The sequence below is a fragment of the Lonchura striata genome, chromosome 3 (genome assembly GCF_050655825.1).
Source record: "Lonchura striata isolate lonStrDom1 chromosome 3, ASM5065582v1, whole genome shotgun sequence".
Classification (NCBI taxonomy): Eukaryota; Metazoa; Chordata; class Aves; order Passeriformes; family Estrildidae; genus Lonchura; species Lonchura striata.
The window spans coordinates 55533211-55550690 of record NC_140705.1 but is presented as its reverse complement, the minus strand read 5'-3'; the positions used below and the strand labels follow the sequence as shown (position 1 = coordinate 55550690).

The following is a 17480-nucleotide window of genomic DNA, read 5'->3' as shown; positions in this document are numbered from 1 at the left end:
ATTTTCTTTAAGATCTTACAGACTGTGAAACTTCTGCGAAGGAGCACAATGTCAGTATCAAACCCAGAAGCCTGAGCACTGAGTCAGCACTGCAAATAAAGGATTTGCTAGTCTCTAGCTGAATTGAAAAACGGTCATGAAGTAGCTGGGTTGAAACTGGTTTCTTTACAAAGAAACAAAGAAACAAATACTAGTATTAAAATCAAATGGAACTAAACTGCTTTTATAGAGGTCTTATCTTAAAACATGTAGGTCCATAAGCAAGTTTTCTATGAACTTGTGTCCTGTGACTGAAGGAGCATTTGGAGCTGCATCTACAGCTGACACTCTGCTCTATATGCTCTGTTATCCAATAAAGGCTGAGCTCATGTTGAAACCCTTCCTTCAGCTGCAAAATTTATAGACTTCTTCTTTACTCAGCTGCCTGCTTTCACACACACAGAGAAATATTAAAAATTATAGTAACTTATCTTTGAGACCTCTGTCAAATCTAGCTGAAATCAGGCAATGAGTTCAAACATTACTAGGAGGGAATGTATACAGACACTCACACAGCTGCATCTACATCCCTGTAGATACAAAAAGATAAACCAAGTCAACCTTTTTTTTCCACACGAAAAAGGGGTATAAGTATATTTTGGTAAATAATAAAATGCATCACTTTGTACAGAAAAGCAAGAAAGCAAACAAAATATTTCCTTAAAGTCATTGACATCAATATTTAAACCTGTTCCCTCTTTTCCTTAGCACATTTGCAAGTTCCTGTCAAAAGTACAAATGGCTTCAGTCAGACTAAACATACATTTTCTGTTTGCAAATATTTTGCGGTATAATTGCACTCAGCAGCAGGGTAGAATAATTTCATTCACCATTCTCTTGAAGTGCGTAGTAGAACTCTTAATTCTAAGAAACTTGGGCTGTTGAAGCCAGCTGCCAGCACTGTTCCATTGCTGTCAGGTCAGTGGACCAGGAGTTCCCAGCCACACAAATTACTCTGGAAAATATGTTCGTTATCTTCAAAATTGCGATAAAGCCACTAATTGTTTTACAGTCAGAATAAAGTCATTATTTACCTTTCTCTATGCTGCTGGTTGCTTTTGTTAGTTTCTTGCTGCTTTTTGTTTCCTTGTTGGTGAACTGTTGCTCAGAGGCAAGGGCTGAGGAAGGTGCAGGATACTCGAGGAATAGTTTAGTCCCCAAGAGACTTGCAATGAAGATTGCTAGATAAAACGAACAGCAGTACGAGCAATGGTGTCTACTGCTGGTATGTGCACGGTAAGCATCTTCAGCACTTACTGTTCCTGCAGCTTTTGGCACATGGTTACAGCTGTGTTCCTCACTTTTCACGGGGTACCATTATATGCCTCCCTTCACTTTCTTCAGTGTTGTATTTCAAGTGACAAATGAATACTGCATATGGTTAATTAGCTGAGTGCAGTTAGCAAGAATTGCAAGACAGGGTGGTAAAGAAGTGTGTGTTAGAATATTCAGAATTTAACTCAACTTTATGCATATCTCAGATGCGTGTCAATTTCTGGTTTTTAGAACTAAATCAGCACCTTGCTATGAGTCTTGACCAGGCATTAGTTAGTATGGATTTAAGTTGAGATTTTGAGTAGTTAAATCCAATGGTTAGTGCCAATTCAGTGGGTAAATTTAGAAGTTTAAATATGCATTTGCTGTATCAGTGACCTGCACGCAATTTAAGGCCGGAGACATCTATTCTGTCACCCTTTAACAGACCAGCAATTCTCACTGAATTTTCCAGTGCCTGTGGCAAAGAAATCAGCAAATCAGTCTGTTCAGCTGTGGTTACCAGAGCAGCTCATCTCTTGAGCAAAAGCTGTGGCTGTTCAGCGTCTGTGTGTGGCTGCGAAGTCGGTCAAGGAAGTGTGTGTAAGTGCGCATCTCACTTGGCACAATCCTGTCCACAACAGTGAGGTTGTGCACGGTTAGGCTGGGCACAGAGGTCCGCTCTTAACTGTGTGCCATGGAGATAAAGCTGCACAAAAGTGAAATTAAACAGCTCTCCCCTTCACAACCATTAGGATGATACAGCATGTCCTGGCCCTTTTCATAATGAGGGCCGAGATGTTTGCACAGCCCTCGGTTCACAGCGAGTTGCTTTAATTAAAGCTAACCTAGCCCACGCATGAACCCGACTGGTGAATTTGGGTCGCCTGGAGGACGCGCCACCTCGTCCAGTTATCTCGGGGGAAAGTGGGGGATGAGAATTAACACAATCCAGGCTGCACGGATGCCCGAGGCAGCTCAAAACCGGCCTGCGGGGATACCCAGAGGAGGGTGGTCCCCGCGCTGCCTCTGGCCGTGCCCCAGGCCCTGCCGCCGGCCCCCTCAACTAGCGGGGACGGAGGGCTTGGTCCGGGGGACGGCCCTGCAGCCCCTGCCGCCCCTCTCCTGCTTTCGACAAGAAAGTACCCAGGTATCAAACGGAACCGAGGGTTGGTATTGAAAGAGCAAGTGAGACGGAAATTTAAAGCCCCTGTGCTAATAATAACAGTATAAATAACCGAAGACATCTTGTAAACAGTGCGGTCATAACCCTGAAACATTAAACAGCGCGGTGGGATCTGGCGCATCAGCTGCCGGCGTCCGCTGCCGGTGCAGGGGGAGCGCCCCGCACTCCTGTTTATCTCAGCCTCATCTCCCACGGGTGCGCTGATCGATAGAGAGGAGATGTTTAAGTTAAAAATTCCCGGCGCTGAGGACCGACTGTACTTCATCAATAGATCACTGTTCCTGTCCCCGCGGAGCGGAGCGGCCAGAGCGGCGGGGGCGGCTCCCGCAGCGCCCGGGCACCGGGCTGCGGAGCCGGGCCGGGCTCCCGCGGCGAGCTGCGGACCCAGTCTCTCCCTCCCCCAGGGCTGTGCTCCAGGTCTTTAGCTCCGGGGAAGCAGACCTCCTGTGACCCGGGGCAGAGAGGCGGGATCCCCGCAGCGCGGCCGCTTCGTGGAGCGGCGAGCCGGCGGAGGCTCAGTCCTTCCCCCGCCGAGCCCGAGAGCCTCAAACCAACACTTAACACCGCTCCGTGTTCAGTACAAAGGAAGGTTTATTCACAGAAATAGAGCAGAATCTGATTGAAGAAAATATATCTATATATCTTTAGGGTGAATTACTTCATAGAGATGACTGTCAAAGTCAGTTTTTCTAGGCATCTACATATTTCACAGGTCTCAGACAAAAGATACACGCGGGGTAGGTTTTGTTTGATCTCTGTCTTTTCTCTAGTAGCTCTTGAACCAGCAAGGCTGTGGTTGCAGGACACTCGACTGTACACGCATTTAATAAAGTTAAATAGAGTCGGGATCTCTCGGGGTGGATGGAGTCTTTGCTAGGGCATATTTGGTCTCCTCTGCGCCGGGAAAGCGGGTCTCCCCGTGGCTCTGCCCGGGGCCCGGGGCAGCGGCGGGGCCGCGGCGGGTCCCTGGCCGCGCCGCCGCCCGCTCCACGGCCGCGCCGGGACGGACGCTGCTGGCCCGGCCGCGGGGCTCAGGATGCCGTCGGGCCGCACAAGCGGTTTGTGTTCACCACTTCTTTCAGGTCACTCTCGGGTTTGCCGGCTACCATAAAAGGCCAAGTCTGTAGCCAGGAAAAGACACGAGTGGGAAGGAGGTTACACATGGAGAAATGCACATTGCAACGCTCACAGCGCCAGCGGGTTCGGCTCGGGAGCGTCCGAGGGGACCGAGCCCGGCATTCCCCACCGGAGTCTGCTTCGGGCAGCGTTCAGCGGGGCTCAGGCGGGGGAAGTTGCCGCTGGCTTCGGCAAGGACCCTTTTGCTTTTCCCCGGCAGCTGATGCCGCTTTGCCTCACAGCCCCGGCGGTCCCCACCGGGCGTCCTCGGGGCGGCGAAGCCCGTCTGATACGCGGCAGAAGGGAAAAAGGAGCCGCCTGGCTCCGGTACATTTGTATGCCCCCGACATAATCGCCGCGGGCACCCCTCGCGTTTGGTCGAGACCGACGTGGGGGCTCCGACCCGCGGGAGCCGCCTCACGCCTCGCTGCGCTACCCCGGGCGCAGGAGATGCCTGGGGCCCCCGCAGCCCCCGGCCGCTCTCCCTGGCCTCCCGTGGCTTGGGGAGCATGTTTTGGTGTGCCTCTGTGCAGAAGAGGAGGGAGGTTATATCTATATTGGGTGCTGGTTTTGTTTTATTTGTTTTCCTATGTTGTTGCGCTGAGGATCTTGTTTTTTATCAAAAATTATCTCCCAGGCCCTTAGCAGCTGACACAGCGGGTAACGTACTTTCCCCCAGCATCCAGAGCTCAAAAGCAGAGCCTGACCTCAGTGAAATGTCCCCAGCTCCCCTCTGTGATCCATTTATGAGTCAGGGTCTGCACGTGTGGGCAGTGTAAAGGCTGTATGTCTAAAAAGAGCCCTGGCAGATCTTGATTACCCCTGGTTTACATAATTCGTATATATTTTTATATATAAAAATATGGAAACTGGATATTTCTGGTGGCCGGGTATGGTCGGGAGATCCAGGGCTGCTTGAGAAAACTTTATGTGGTGGGAGAAGCAGGAGGGACACCACGCAGCCCAAGGAGAAGCATTGTGGAGTGTGCCTGGGGCAAACACTCTCTCTGGGGAGTCTGCATTGGTACTTATTTCTCCTCTGCCAGTTTACAGGTATAGGAGAAATTTTCTGGACTTGGAAAACCTGAGTGGTTGAGCACAGAACCCCAAAAGTCCTATCTTTAAAAAGCTAGGGCTTGGGGACAGTATTGTGTCAGGAGACATTGGGGTAGAGACACAGGATAAGAATAAATCCTGGGTCCTTCCTCAAACACACTTTTTTCTACCCAAATTCCTATACCTGCCCACTTGCAGGTAGAAAGCTGCCATCAACCCTCTGTGGTTTCTCAGTTGTTTTTGGGGCAGTAAAGTTTAAAGCCTGCCCCTGCTTATTTGTAGCCAGCGTGGCTGCCTGTCTCCTGGGAGGGATTGCTAGGAACAGCAGAGGGGGCCTAGGAGGCTTGTTGCTCAAGGCACAGGGCAGCAGGGCAGCTGTGAGCCTGTCCCCTTGTACAGCACCACTTTCCACCCCGCTGGCACCAGGCTCTCTGTGAGAAGCACAGCAAAGGTTTGTCCCCACACATGCCCCGTGCCAGCTCCTCGCCCACCTCTCCCCATGCACACCCACAGTGCCTGTCCTCGGCGGACTCTGACTTACCAAGTTGACTGGGTGGATGTAGCCGTTCTCATACTTGTCATTGGCCAGGATCTGCCTCAGGTGAGCAATGTAGCTGGAGGCCAACCTCAAGGTGTCCAGTTTGGAAAGTTTGGTGTCTGGGGGCACCCAGGGTAGGGTGGTCTTAAGCCTGGAGAAGGCTTTGCTAAGAACTCTCATCCTCGCCCTCTCCCTGGCGTTGGCAGCATTTCTCTGTACCTGCTTTCCCTCCTGGCTCACTCCATTTAAAGGGCTCTTCTTGGGGGGAGCTTTTTTCCTCTTGCCCGAGGCCCCTCTCCCCTTCTGAGGGGAACCATTCTCGCCATTGGATCCCTCCTCGTTGCTCTCGGTGGACGCCCCAAACTCTTTGTTGGTATCCATTTTCAGGCCATCGCACTCCAGCATCTCCACCTCCTGCAGATCTTCCACATCACTGAGGGACCCAGTGGACATGGTCTGGAAGATGCCAAATGACCAGCAGGAAAGGGGGGAGGGGGGGAAAGACGGGCAGCTCCTCAAATCTATTTCAAGGCGGCGGAGGAGAGAAAGGGTGCCAGTATTTTCCTCCTCTTCCCTCCCCGCCCAGGACTAAGGCACAATACCAGTCCAGAGAGGATCCCCGCCCTCCCGCCCCCCAACCCCGCTTTGCCTGTGTTTGAGGGAGGGAGTGAGATTGTGTGAGAGAGGGAGAGAGAGAGGGAGAGAGAAAGCCGAGGAATTTAGTGAGGACACTAGTAATTTATCTGGGGGATAAGAGAGGCGGATCCAGCCCAGGGGAGGGGCCCTGCCCACTGAGCACACCACATCCCCAATCACAGACCTTTGCACAGGACAGGGAATGAGGTATCCCAGCAAGCCTTTGCCAAGAGCTCGGAACTGGGATTCAAATCTTCACAACTGGACTAAAACAACTTACTAACTCTCTCTCCCTGTGCTCTGCCTTTCTATCCTCCCCCTTCCTCCTCCTCCTTCTCCTTCTCCTCCTCTTCTCCTTCCCCACTTCCCTTTACAGCCCAGGGTTGCTCTCCCCCTCTCTGCCTCCTAGATGACCCAGGCAGCTGGTGTCATGATTCTTGATGAAAGCCAAAATGGGTCATGAGCAGAGAGAGCAGCAGATCCACCAGCCAAGCCTTCCAGGGAGCTTTGTAATGCGTGCCGTCAAAATGCTGTCCTGTAACCTAATCTGGGGGAGATTTGTGGATGATTATATTTGCGAATGCATCCTGTCCAGCTAGTTGCATATTCCAGGAAGGGAGTGCTCCACTGCCTGGCCAGCAGCGTGGACCTTGCCGTCACAGCCCAGGGGCTGGAGGCAGGAGGATCTGACTTCTTCCAGCCTTCCGGGGTGACGTCCGACAAGTCCCGGTCCCTGTCGGTCTTTGAGTCCTCCCAGCTGTGAATTTTGCAGAGGCTTCCTGGTCCACAGGTGCGACAAGTGGCCAAGATCCCAGCACTCTGTGAGCCTCACTGAGCGGAGGGAGAGTGTTGTTCTGCTGGGGAGGGTCTTTGTGGCTGTGGATAGAGCAGCAAGGGTGTGCATGAAATGGGAAGAGGGGTGTTACTGGATGGTGGAGTTCCCACAGAAAAGAAACCTTTACTTGGTGTGCAGAGCAGATGTCAGCAGTTCATTCCTCTGTACCTGTGGACTGTTTTGTCTGCTGATTCATGCATGCTCAAAAGTTGGGGGTTTTACCTCAATGAAGAAGCAAGATAAGGGATAAGGCTCCTCCGGTAGGACTGAGGGCACTAGGCTGGGCTCTGCAACCCCTGAAGCCAAACATTCCCAGGTTTTACCACAAGTGTGAGTGAGTGGGTTGCTGTGCAGCTTGAATGAAAAGGCTTATGCTGCTGTTACAAACTTATGCACTTGTGTATTCAGCCTCAGCAGAACAGGCTTTTTAAAACAGTTAACTTTGTGCTATCACTTCTTCCCCTCCATGTAAAATAGTCTCCTAAATCCACATTTGGAGGCCAAAGAGGCCAGTGAATCAGGAACTTGTTCCCATAGCTCCTTCCCTACTCACTGCAGGTTGCACTGCAGGTTGCCCTGCAGTCTAGGTTTTGAACACAAGGGGCTAAAGAACTGCACACAGGGACTGCTCTTATTGCAGGAGCAATTCCACTTATTCAGCTGCTTATCTGAGGATTTGCATAGCTCCAAAAAAAAATGTGCAGCCTCAGATGTCACTTGTGGCTTCATAGTTAATCCAAAGTCACTGCAGCCATAGGAAAAGGCTCTTGCTGATCTGTGTAAGCATCACATAGAGTTTTCTCAATGCACTAAAAAACCCAACAAAAACTGTGGAGGGCCAAGCTGGTATGTCTGCCGAGTGCTGTGTACTGTCTGCAGATTGCATTTTCAGTAGGAGGCAGAGTGTCATTTTTGATAGTCAGCAAGGAAGTCTTGCCTATCTCTTGATCCATCTTTCTTCCTTGGCTCATGTAAGCCAGAAGAAAAAAACTGTAGATCTAAACTTTAAACCACCTCTTTATCATTTGTCTGGAAGATAACACCTTCCCCCTCACAATAGGATAAGTACATTAAGATATCATATCTCCAAGCCCTAAGCTCTCGGGAATTCAGTAATTTCTAAATTCATGTTGTGTTAACTGTGCCTTGTTTGTGTTTTCTCTGTATATAAACTAAACTAAACAGATTGTCAGCATATCAATCCTAATTAATGAATTACTTTTTTTTTTTTAAATAACATTTCTATTGCAAATCCAAAATATCAATAAGAACCAGTGTGGAGATTTATGAGCCTCCTTATTTTCTAGGCCTGATTGTTGTTTGTGCAGGTGGAGATTTAAATGGCCATATCCATTGCAGAGATTTATAGTCCAAGTGATTGATGTAACAATTGAGCTAAAAGACTCTTATTGGAGCAAGGATGACAGAAAACCAAGTTGAAGTTGCTTGTCTCTAAGCATGAGTGACCATAGAGGACAAAAGTCCATTAAAACTTTAGCATCAGAAATTCCCAGATGACAAAACAACTAAAACAATATTTACTTATAACCTTTCCATTTTTAACTTTATGTTGGTACTTCCTAAACTTTTGTTGTATAAAGCAGAAGGAATGATATGTCTCTTTACAAATGCCTTTAGTATGCTGCTACATATACATTTTGAATATCAAGGTATGCATACATGTGTGCCATGAGCCTTTAGAATTTCCACACATTTGTAGTTTTTACTTCTTTACATTTTTAAATACTCAGGATCATTAAAGTTGACTTAATAAAGACCACCCACATTTGAAGACACACAGGGCATATTTTTTCTGTGTTCATTTTGTGAAGATTATTGCATGTATACTCACATACATATTATACATATATATGTATGCTATACATATAGTATAATGTCCTTTGGGTTCTTTATGCATACAAACTATTATACACTCTTAACACATTTATCCATTATTCCCTCTCCAAGGGGGGCAGCATGGGCAGAGTTAAAAAAAACAACATGCCTTCTAATCTACTTCCTTATTTGTTTGTTACATGACTTGAACCTCAGCTTTTCCAGCCTTCCTGCTTTTTATGTCTCATCGGCAAACCCAGAGGGCTTGTACCCCTAATCTGACTCCCAGTTTTGATCCTTTTTCCCTCACCTTTAGCCCAGTCCTCCTGCTTTTCTGAACAGCACCTGATTTGGAATAGAGACTGACAGGGTGGAAACCAGCCCAGCCTGGTGGGAAGGGTAAGACTGGGATGGCTGCAGCTACCCAGATAATGGTGGACACCCTTGTTCTCCAAGGTAGAAAGCACATGAAAAGTTAAATGAAAAGGAGCTGTTTAGAAAATTCAGCAGGTACAAAGCCTTGTTCAACCACATGTGAAGTGTTGCCTCTGCCTTGGTATTACACTGGCCACTGACTTAATAACTGGCTGGGAAAGACAGATGGAGCTAAAGTCCTTTTGGCCTTTCCACTGCATTTGTGCCTTCATTCATGTTTTTAAAAGGAAGTTGAAATGCTAGCATGAGGAACATCAGTGGAAATCTGTGGATTTACCCTGTAGATTACTTTTTCCTCTGCAGTGCTCTGGTCATGCAGGACCATGCATCTCTCTTACTCCTAAGTAATAGACCCACTAAGACAAGCCATTTACAATATACTGGGGGTGCCAGGGACAGAGGTTTGGGATGTCTGGTCTGAAGGGTGTCAGATGAGGGACACATCTCACACAGGCTTATGCTGGTCTATGCCAGGTTACAAATTTCCCTCTAGAAAGGATGTCCCACTTTTTAGCCTCCAGTCTTCTTTTTCTTGTGCTGGAGTAACATGGTAATTTAAGAACAACTCTGGGACTTGAGGCCAAGATTTCTGCAAATATTTAATGATTTTGCATGGCACAACTTGGTTTATTTTCTGATTTTCTGTGTCATTTATCAAGTCACCATATTTTCACTACATATTAAACAGTCACCCAAGAACAAACTCAGACCACCCAGACCTGAGGAAAACATAATCAGTTGCTGGTTTTGAAATTATTTGCCCAAGTACAATACAGGTGTATTCTTTGGAGAATAACCGAGGAAGTCACCCACAGGCAGCCAGCTGATCATTAATTATGTTCAGTCAGGTTTCAGAATAATCAATAAGAAAAGTACAACTGTATTAGTGTTTTTAAGTAACCACTTTAAAAAGAAAACATGGTTGCACTGAGATTTCTCCTGGTTACTCTTGGTCTCACCCAGAAACCAAGTGAAATGGTAAAAGGACTTTAGAATCATACTTTAACATACCTTAAGTGAAATAATGCCATAATATTATATAAACAAATAACTAACACTACTAGTATTAATTATATAAGGTATTGTAGAGTATGGACTGTGCTAGGGAAATTCATCAAAATTGTTTGTAACAGTGGAATAGCTAGTGAGAAGGGTCTGAAACCCTTTCACATCTAATTTCAAGTGCTGTGTATATGTTTCTGGTCACAGTTTTAGTTTGAAAGGTAAAAGACATTGTGAAAAATAACATAAAACAATAGACAAGTAAAAATAATGTTGTTGCCAAAAAAGTAAAAGGGATGTCCAGGAGAACTGGCCCAAGGGGCACATATTGGTATGTGACATCAGCATCACTGTCCCTCCCCAAGAAATCCCAGTCTCTTCCTTCAGACCCCTGAAAAATCAGAGCTTCTTGAGAAAGTCTTCTCTGGAGTAGTTCATTGTGAAGGAAAAACCCCAACCCAACAATATTTGGGTTCATTTTAATGAAAGGTTTTGTGGATACCTAGAATGGAAAAGTTTCAGTCTTATTGATTAGAAAATTTAAAAGGGAATAGGCTGTAGTTCCAAGGAAATTTATGTAGAAAATTATGCTGGAGCCACTGTTCCATTTCATGTGATTTTTTTTAAACCTTGAAGTATCACAAGGCCATTGAAACTCTGGGAAATGGTGTTCAAGACAAATTTCTTCAGTGGATATTGAAAAAACACTTTGCGAAACTCAAAATACCTAATTTCAGATTTAATATTTTAATATTTTTTTGTCACATTGATGACAAAATCTGTGACAAATGTAAGCAGTGCTTTTGTGAGTTCATGTAGTAACTGGATAAGTTTTGCATCCCAGCCTTATTCCACCCAGTACCTTTTCCTTGAGTGGCTCCTCAGAAATCAGCTGCACTGCTCACAGGATAAACCAGTGTGCATGAACAAGAATAGCAAAAACTGCCTCTACAGAAGAAAAGGCATGATTAAATATCCTAATGCCTAAGAGAGATACCTACAACAAGGTCAGTGTTTTAATCAGGAGTTAAGACAAGTCTTAATCATCAGTTCATCAAATCCTGGTGTGACTCATATCCTCCTCCTATTCCAGATCTATGGTGAGGGCTTCGGGTCTGCTGCTGTGTTAAGCAATGTTTTGCTGTGATTTAGAACCTGAGTACACCACAAACAAGAGGCATGTCAGATATAGATGTTACCAAATCAGAAACAGGACAGCTAATCCTTGACACAAGTGCTCAGCCCTAGCTTTCAGTGAACTGTTCACAGATGTGCTAGTGAATCTCCTTTGGCAGGATGCTTGTATGAAACAAACCTAGGAGAAATTAGCTCAGTTGGTCAGAGGATGGAACTAATAATGCCAAGGTCATGGGTTTGATCCCTGTATGGGCCATTCACTGAAGAGTTGGACTTTATGATCCTTGGGGTCCTTTCCAACTCAGAATATTCTGTGAAACCGAAGTGGCTGTGTCATGTTTATTTTATTAGTTATTCCTCTACAAATTTATTCCTATATTATTTGTTCCTCACAGACAATGAGGAGAGGTATCCTCTTCCATCTCTACTGCAGAGACCATTACTAGGTATTGCTTCCAGAATGCATCTCCAAAATATTTTTACATTGTAAACTACAGACTCTTTTAAGAGAAATATGCAAAAAAGCCAATATATCTTATGTAAAATAGTGATTGAAGGATTAAAATGCAGGCAGAACTGTTTTGTTTTGAATATCTCTTTTTGTGATGTTTCTTTATTGCCTAATCCTTTGTGTTTTTGTGACTTTAGAACATGAAATTTGTTGATAAGAAATAAGTTCTCTTTTCCTTCCAGTTATTAGCACATTGGATCAAGTTTTGGAAAACAAAATACTTTTTTCAGAGGAAAGTTTGGAAAAGAACTCTTTGTAGAGGAGTGGCAGGAAGAATGTCAGCTATTCTGGTAAGATTTCATTACTCGCTTGGTTTATGGCATGATATGTGTGTGCATAGACACAGATTTTCTGGAATTCCTATTCACTTAAAGTGCTCACAGTTTCTGAAAATTGGATTCCCACAGCATCCATCATTAAACCCGGTAGGTTGGGCTATGTTCTCTGTTCCCATCCAAGTGAAACATCACATTCTGGAACCCACTCTTTGCGGTCTGCTTTACTTAAGGTTGGCAACAATTTGTGCTATTGGACTCCCCTGAGCTCCATTTGTCACAGAGGCTTTGCATTTTACCATAGGTGGCCACATTAAGCTTTTAAAAACACATGCTGAACTGCAGTGACATAGCTGCAAAACTATTTTGGCTAAAAATACTGATATAATAAACCAGCAAACTGGTGATACTCAGCTAACCATGTGTGTGATCATACATAGGGGTTCAACCAATTCAGCAGTCAGCTGAAAAGCGTATGCACTGTGGATGAGTCTGAAATGGGAGTGTTAGCTGGAAAGACAAAGGAGAAAGAAGATTACACATCCTACTCAAGTGACACAGAAAGACCAGTCACTGTGCATTTCTTTTGACTGTAATAGGCCTTATGCATGCCTCACAAACTGTGACTCTCGAGCTCCTGGAACATCCCCAAAGTGGGGTCATGGCACTTTGCCACAGTGCAGTCCTCTGATTTTATGGTGCGTATCGTAGTTCATAATACGTATAGAAAATGGTGCTGTTTCAGAAAGTGGTATTGCAAAAGCACATAACAAAAGTCTATTTAAGTATTTTGGAGGGAAAAAATAGTTTTGACAATGAACCAGGGATAGCATAGAAAGAAGACCATAAACATGTGTTGCAGTGGAGTCCCACAAGGCTGAGAAAGGACCAAAGAACTGAAAGTACAGAAGTGAGGCATGAGAAAAAGCCTCAAGTACTGACTTTGAAGGTAGGCTGGCTCTCTTTCTCTCCCTGCTTTTCTTTTTTTCTTTTGTGTGTACAGATCCAGGGTGATGCTCAGATTCCCTAGTATGCAGTTCTTAACTGAGGGTGTGACTAACCAGAAGGAAAGCTGGTTAAAGGAGGAAAACAGAGAGATGAGTCATAAGACTTGCTGTTAGCCAGGTCCAGCACACTTGTGCAGTTCAGTAAAGGCCAATACAAAACAACATCTAAGAGCTTCTCTCAGTCTATCCAAAGCAGAAAATGCAAGTTTTTTAAAACTGCCAGGAAATTAAGGCACCTGTTCCAAGGGATTAAAGCAGCCCTGTTTTTTTTTAGAAAGAACAGAATGGGACTCAGATATGTACTTGCTGATTTTTTAAAATCAGATGAGATGATGGTTGAGGCTAGTCTGGAGAAGTATGTCAGCCAGGATCTGATTTTAAACAGTAAGGAAGGATTTTGATGCCTTATTTCACTTTCCTTATCATTTCAGGTTGTTCCACCCTGAAAATAGACCTCTGTTTGCCAAATTTTGCACTGAAATAATACACGTCTCTCATTCTCATGCAGGCTTTTTGGATTACATAGCAAATTTACCAGATATCACATATAATCCCATTTAATATATACCAAAATTTGCTGGCAGAAGTATCTTGATGTGTATTCTGTAAGGCCTGAACAAAGATGTACATCAGTAGGAGCTGGACTAACTCAAATTTCCACAGGGTGGAAAAGATATGTAACATTGCACCCACAAGTTTTCTTTTAACACTGTGAATTAATTCCTCAAAAAGGTTTTCCATGTATGCAAAACCCTCAATCAGGAGCTGCTCAGCCAGTCTGAGCACAGGGTCTTTAAGGGGAGTCAGTGCAAACTTCCATGGGGTGCCAATGCACACTGGATGTCTGGGGCCATCTTGGGCTCTCCAGGGTGAGAGCTGTGTTTTGTCCTGAAGAACTGGCAGTCCCAGATGCAGCACCCATAGTGATATAACACATCATCTGTCTGTTTCTCTTCCTCCCATGCCCTGACTCACTGTAGTCTTTCATCTCTCCTTGGCAGTGTGTAGCCAGAGCCCTCCTTGAAGTTCAAGCCCTGGATTGCTCCTGCATTTCTAAGTGTTGGTGGAATTAGTCTTATAGCTAAGATATGGCTCAGTGACATGTCTAACACAACCTTGCTTCTACAATTTATGGTGCAAATTAACCAAGTGCAAACTCAGGCTAATTTAAGAGACAAGCTCTTTTTTGATTAAGACTCTAGCCAGAAACCTGGCACATGTGCATTGATTTTGTCCTATGTTACAGGCTTTCTAAGTATCCACAAATGTGGGATCCTCTCTGCTCCAATCTCTCAGTGGTAAAACAGGGATGAGAACACTTCCCTGCCCTACAGAAACATTATGAGGGGCTTAGGCACTATGGTAATGGATACAGAGGGTAGCTAAGATAAATAACCTGATAGATGCAAGAAAATGATTGATGTTAGAATACTACAAATATGTTGAAAGCCTAAAATATCTTTGTGATGTCTCCTCATTTCTTGAAATGCCAATTAACATTTTTCACTCAGATACCTGATGTTTACATTGGCACATTTTTATGCTCACGTGTCTTACAAAATGGATACTTGCCTCACTTTGATTTTAGATGAAAGCACTCATCTCTCAACCCCATAGTAATTCTGAAAGATAGAAAAGTTTCTTTCATAGGAAGAAAAACAATGAGTAGTGATGAGTGACAAGCCAGAAGTTTAATAAACAGACCAGGAGTACCATCATTGGTAACACTATAGCACAAGTAGCAAATCACCATTGACCAAATTACTCCAAAGTCCCCAAGCTCTCTGTGAAGAAAAATAAAGTGTTACTTTGGTTTCCTGTAATCCTTCCCCAGTAAAAACACAGAATTCCCTTAGGAGAGTTAAAATCCATTACTAGGCTTCTTTATGCCTTTTTGTAACTAATTGTCTCTTCCATGAAGGGTCTAACATCCTTGAACCATGAGCTAATGCAGACTCTTAGGGTGCAGTGGGGCTGTAGAGAACTCAGCTTTTATGCCCATCTTCTTCCTGAGTGATTTTTTTTTAGTTTCCCCACTCCACCTCACAGCTTTCTAAGACTTTCCTGTTACTTACCTGTGAAGTGGCCATTCCATGTGCAGGATAATGTGCTCTGAAGCATCTCTTTGCAGGAAGCAGCCAGGCAGGAATAGCACCCAAAGCAGAGCACTTTGTACCACAAGCAGAATGAAGCTGGCTTTGTTAGAAGGAAGAATAGAGCTTCCTTTTCTTCCCTGACAGCTGAGCATGCCCTCAGCTCATCAGAGCAAGCCTAGATGTTTTCTTCTCACCCCAGGTACTGCTTTTTCCTACAATAAAATATCATAACTACTTTTGTTTCCCATCTTTGTATGCCACTCTTTCCCTTTTCAGACTGCTTGTGTCACAGCAAATTTATAAATTTTGCAGCTTGTTCTGTCTGGCTGTGTTTCTCAGCAACTTAAATAACTTATCTGACTGAAGCTGCTAAAGAAACTTCTCAAATAATATTCTCTAATTTCCGCACTTTGGATGGTCAAAGGACACATTTATAACTCCATAAGCTAAATATGAGCTGAGTTTGAGCTCCTCAGTATACAAAAATGAATGCAAATTTTTATGAATAGGTAAATGCATTTATGAGCACAGTTGTAGAAGCTGGGTCCTGTAATATATCACGAGGCCTTTTGATACTAAACTTAGTTGTACATATGGCATGTAGTGATACAAGTGACATGATGTGCAAGCAATTATAATAGTCAAGTAATTTCTTTATCAATTTGTCCCCTTCAATTCTGAACTATTGTTACTACAGGAAAGTTGTATCTTGCTACTTGAATTTTTTGTTTTCTTTTGAAGAAATGGATGAGAAAAGCTAAACAGCTCCAGAATATACAACCCTATACAAGGTGTTGGAGAGGGGGTAGGGTGGCTCAGTGATGAATGACCCATCGTTCAATTGTTTTCTTTCTTGCAGAAATCAGAGACAGAGTACAGTTTATCTTACCCTGACTTTTAGCAAGACAGATTGCCAGGGAAAACCTCTGGGTTGAAGTCATCCAACCACCAAGTAGAGTAAAGAGACCACTGCTGTTACCTTTACAAGACTGACCCCCACCCTCAGTGCCTTTTAAAAATGGTGTTTCTTTCTAAGATTCTAATATGAACTTTACCTACTTTCACACCATTTTTTTATGCTGAACACAATATGCAATGGTTTATTTGGGATCCAAACACTCCACTGTTATACAGACTGAGACTAACTCATCCGTGTGCATCTCTTGCAAATGCCAGTCCCTGGTGCAGAATTCCCCATCACACTGTGTTTAATCCTCCCCTGTACTTTATTTCAGCTGCCACTGAACTTGTTTAGCTCTAGTTTGAATGTTTCAGGCCTGTGCTACTACAACAACATCGGTCAAACCTCTCTTTCACCTCATGGGTGTGAATGGGGAGGAGAACTGTTTGCTGAGAGGTGAAAATCCCTAAGTAGTGGCAAGATAATTCCAAGACAGGCTGTCATTGTCCCAGATTTTTCCCTGCACTTCCCTTTAGTTATGTTTTTCTTACCGACTCCATTCTAGTAATTTGGAACGATATTTCTGGATGTGGCATTCTGAATTTATTTTGTCCACATCTGAGAGGGAACATAGTTCTTAAGTGGCCTTAATCATGTTCTGAAGGTGACAACTATATTTCCCTGTGACAACTATAAATGAATCAGTAGCTTAAGTCAGCCAAAAAGAAACTGGGCCAATATGCACTTTATCAAATAGTTTAATAAAATTAGAGGAGTGCAAAAGGCAGGACAGACAGAAAGAGTTGAAAGGGAAAAATGGTTGCACTTGCAGTATCTATTTTTTGCAAGAGACCATAATGTGTTTATACAGCTCTTAGCCAGGCTAGCAGATAATTAAAGGAAAGGACTGACACTAGACACTACTCCACCTTATACACTATGGTGTGGGGAAAGTCACACAAGTGGGACTGTAAGAAAACAGCAGCAAGTTCCCTTCTTTTCTTTTTGACAAGCTCAATCTCTTCTGTTTTGCAATTAGAAGGACGCCTGACTTAGTCCACCCTGGTGAGAGGGTGTTAAAATACACTAAGTTAGGCTCCAAGTTGATATTTCAGCATTACGATCAAGTATTTTATAAATTCTGACCTCAGCAGGACAAACACTCTTCCTTATGGTCCAGTTCAGTAGGATGTACCCTCAACAGCATAAATCCGTCTCATTATCTCCTATTCCTACAGCTATAGACCATACTTTCATCTCAGTGAGATCAAGCATAGAGCTGAGTTCTTGTCTAAGCTCAAATAACCAGAGTCTGGGTGGGGACAGAAGGCTTTGTAACGATGTGATTTCAGTGCATGTTTGTGATCAGGGGAGTAATTACCTGTTCTCTGGCCATGTGAGGGGTCAAAGAAGACTATTCTCTTTCTGGACTGCCCAGACCACTTGACCAATTTGTCAAGAATCCCATAGGATAAATATCTGTCTCCAGAGACCTTTATAGTGACAAATCCAAATAAATCAGAGTCACTTGTACTGAGCACTTCAGCAGACAGCTCAGATTTAATGAATCAGCCTTCAGACCCCCAAGGAAGATTTTCTTTCCTAAGCCCAAGCAGAACA

General features: G+C 44.3%; 1 protein-coding gene and 1 long non-coding RNA gene across 7 annotated transcripts in view; one reads left to right on the top strand and one right to left on the bottom strand.

The window, feature by feature from the left end:
• Positions 1–3052: 3052 nt before the first annotated feature.
• TCF21 (transcription factor 21) lies at positions 3053–5642 on the bottom strand. The gene is made up of 2 exons (XM_021540558.3): positions 5193–5642; positions 3053–3600 (listed from the first exon to the last, which is right to left on the bottom strand). The coding sequence occupies exons 1-2, from the start codon at positions 5640–5642 to the stop codon at positions 3511–3513; spliced, it is 540 nt and encodes a 179-aa protein (XP_021396233.1). The 3' UTR covers positions 3053–3510.
• A 449-nt stretch (positions 5643–6091) lies between these two features.
• The window catches only part of LOC146767903 (uncharacterized), a 49846-nt gene continuing 38457 nt past the window's right edge, over positions 6092–17480 (top strand). For 2 of the 6 annotated variants that reach the window (XR_014953760.1, XR_014953757.1), the window contains exons 1-2: positions 6495–6615; positions 11764–11871. This is a non-coding gene — a long non-coding RNA (uncharacterized LOC146767903). Of the gene's footprint in view, positions 8896–11763; positions 11872–12718; positions 12806–17480 lie in introns of all 6 variants that reach the window. The other 4 variants (XR_014953761.1, XR_014953758.1, XR_014953756.1 and 1 more) reach the window with 4 other exon arrangements.

Coding starts and splice junctions, on each gene's coding strand:
- TCF21 (XM_021540558.3), bottom strand. CDS start 5,642: ATGTCCACTGGGTCCCTCAGTGATGTGGAAGATCTGCAGGAGGTGGAG. Junction 3,601..5,192: donor ACATCCACCCAGTCAACTTG/GTAAGTCAGAGT, acceptor TCCTGGCTACAG/ACTTGGCCTTTTATGGTAGC.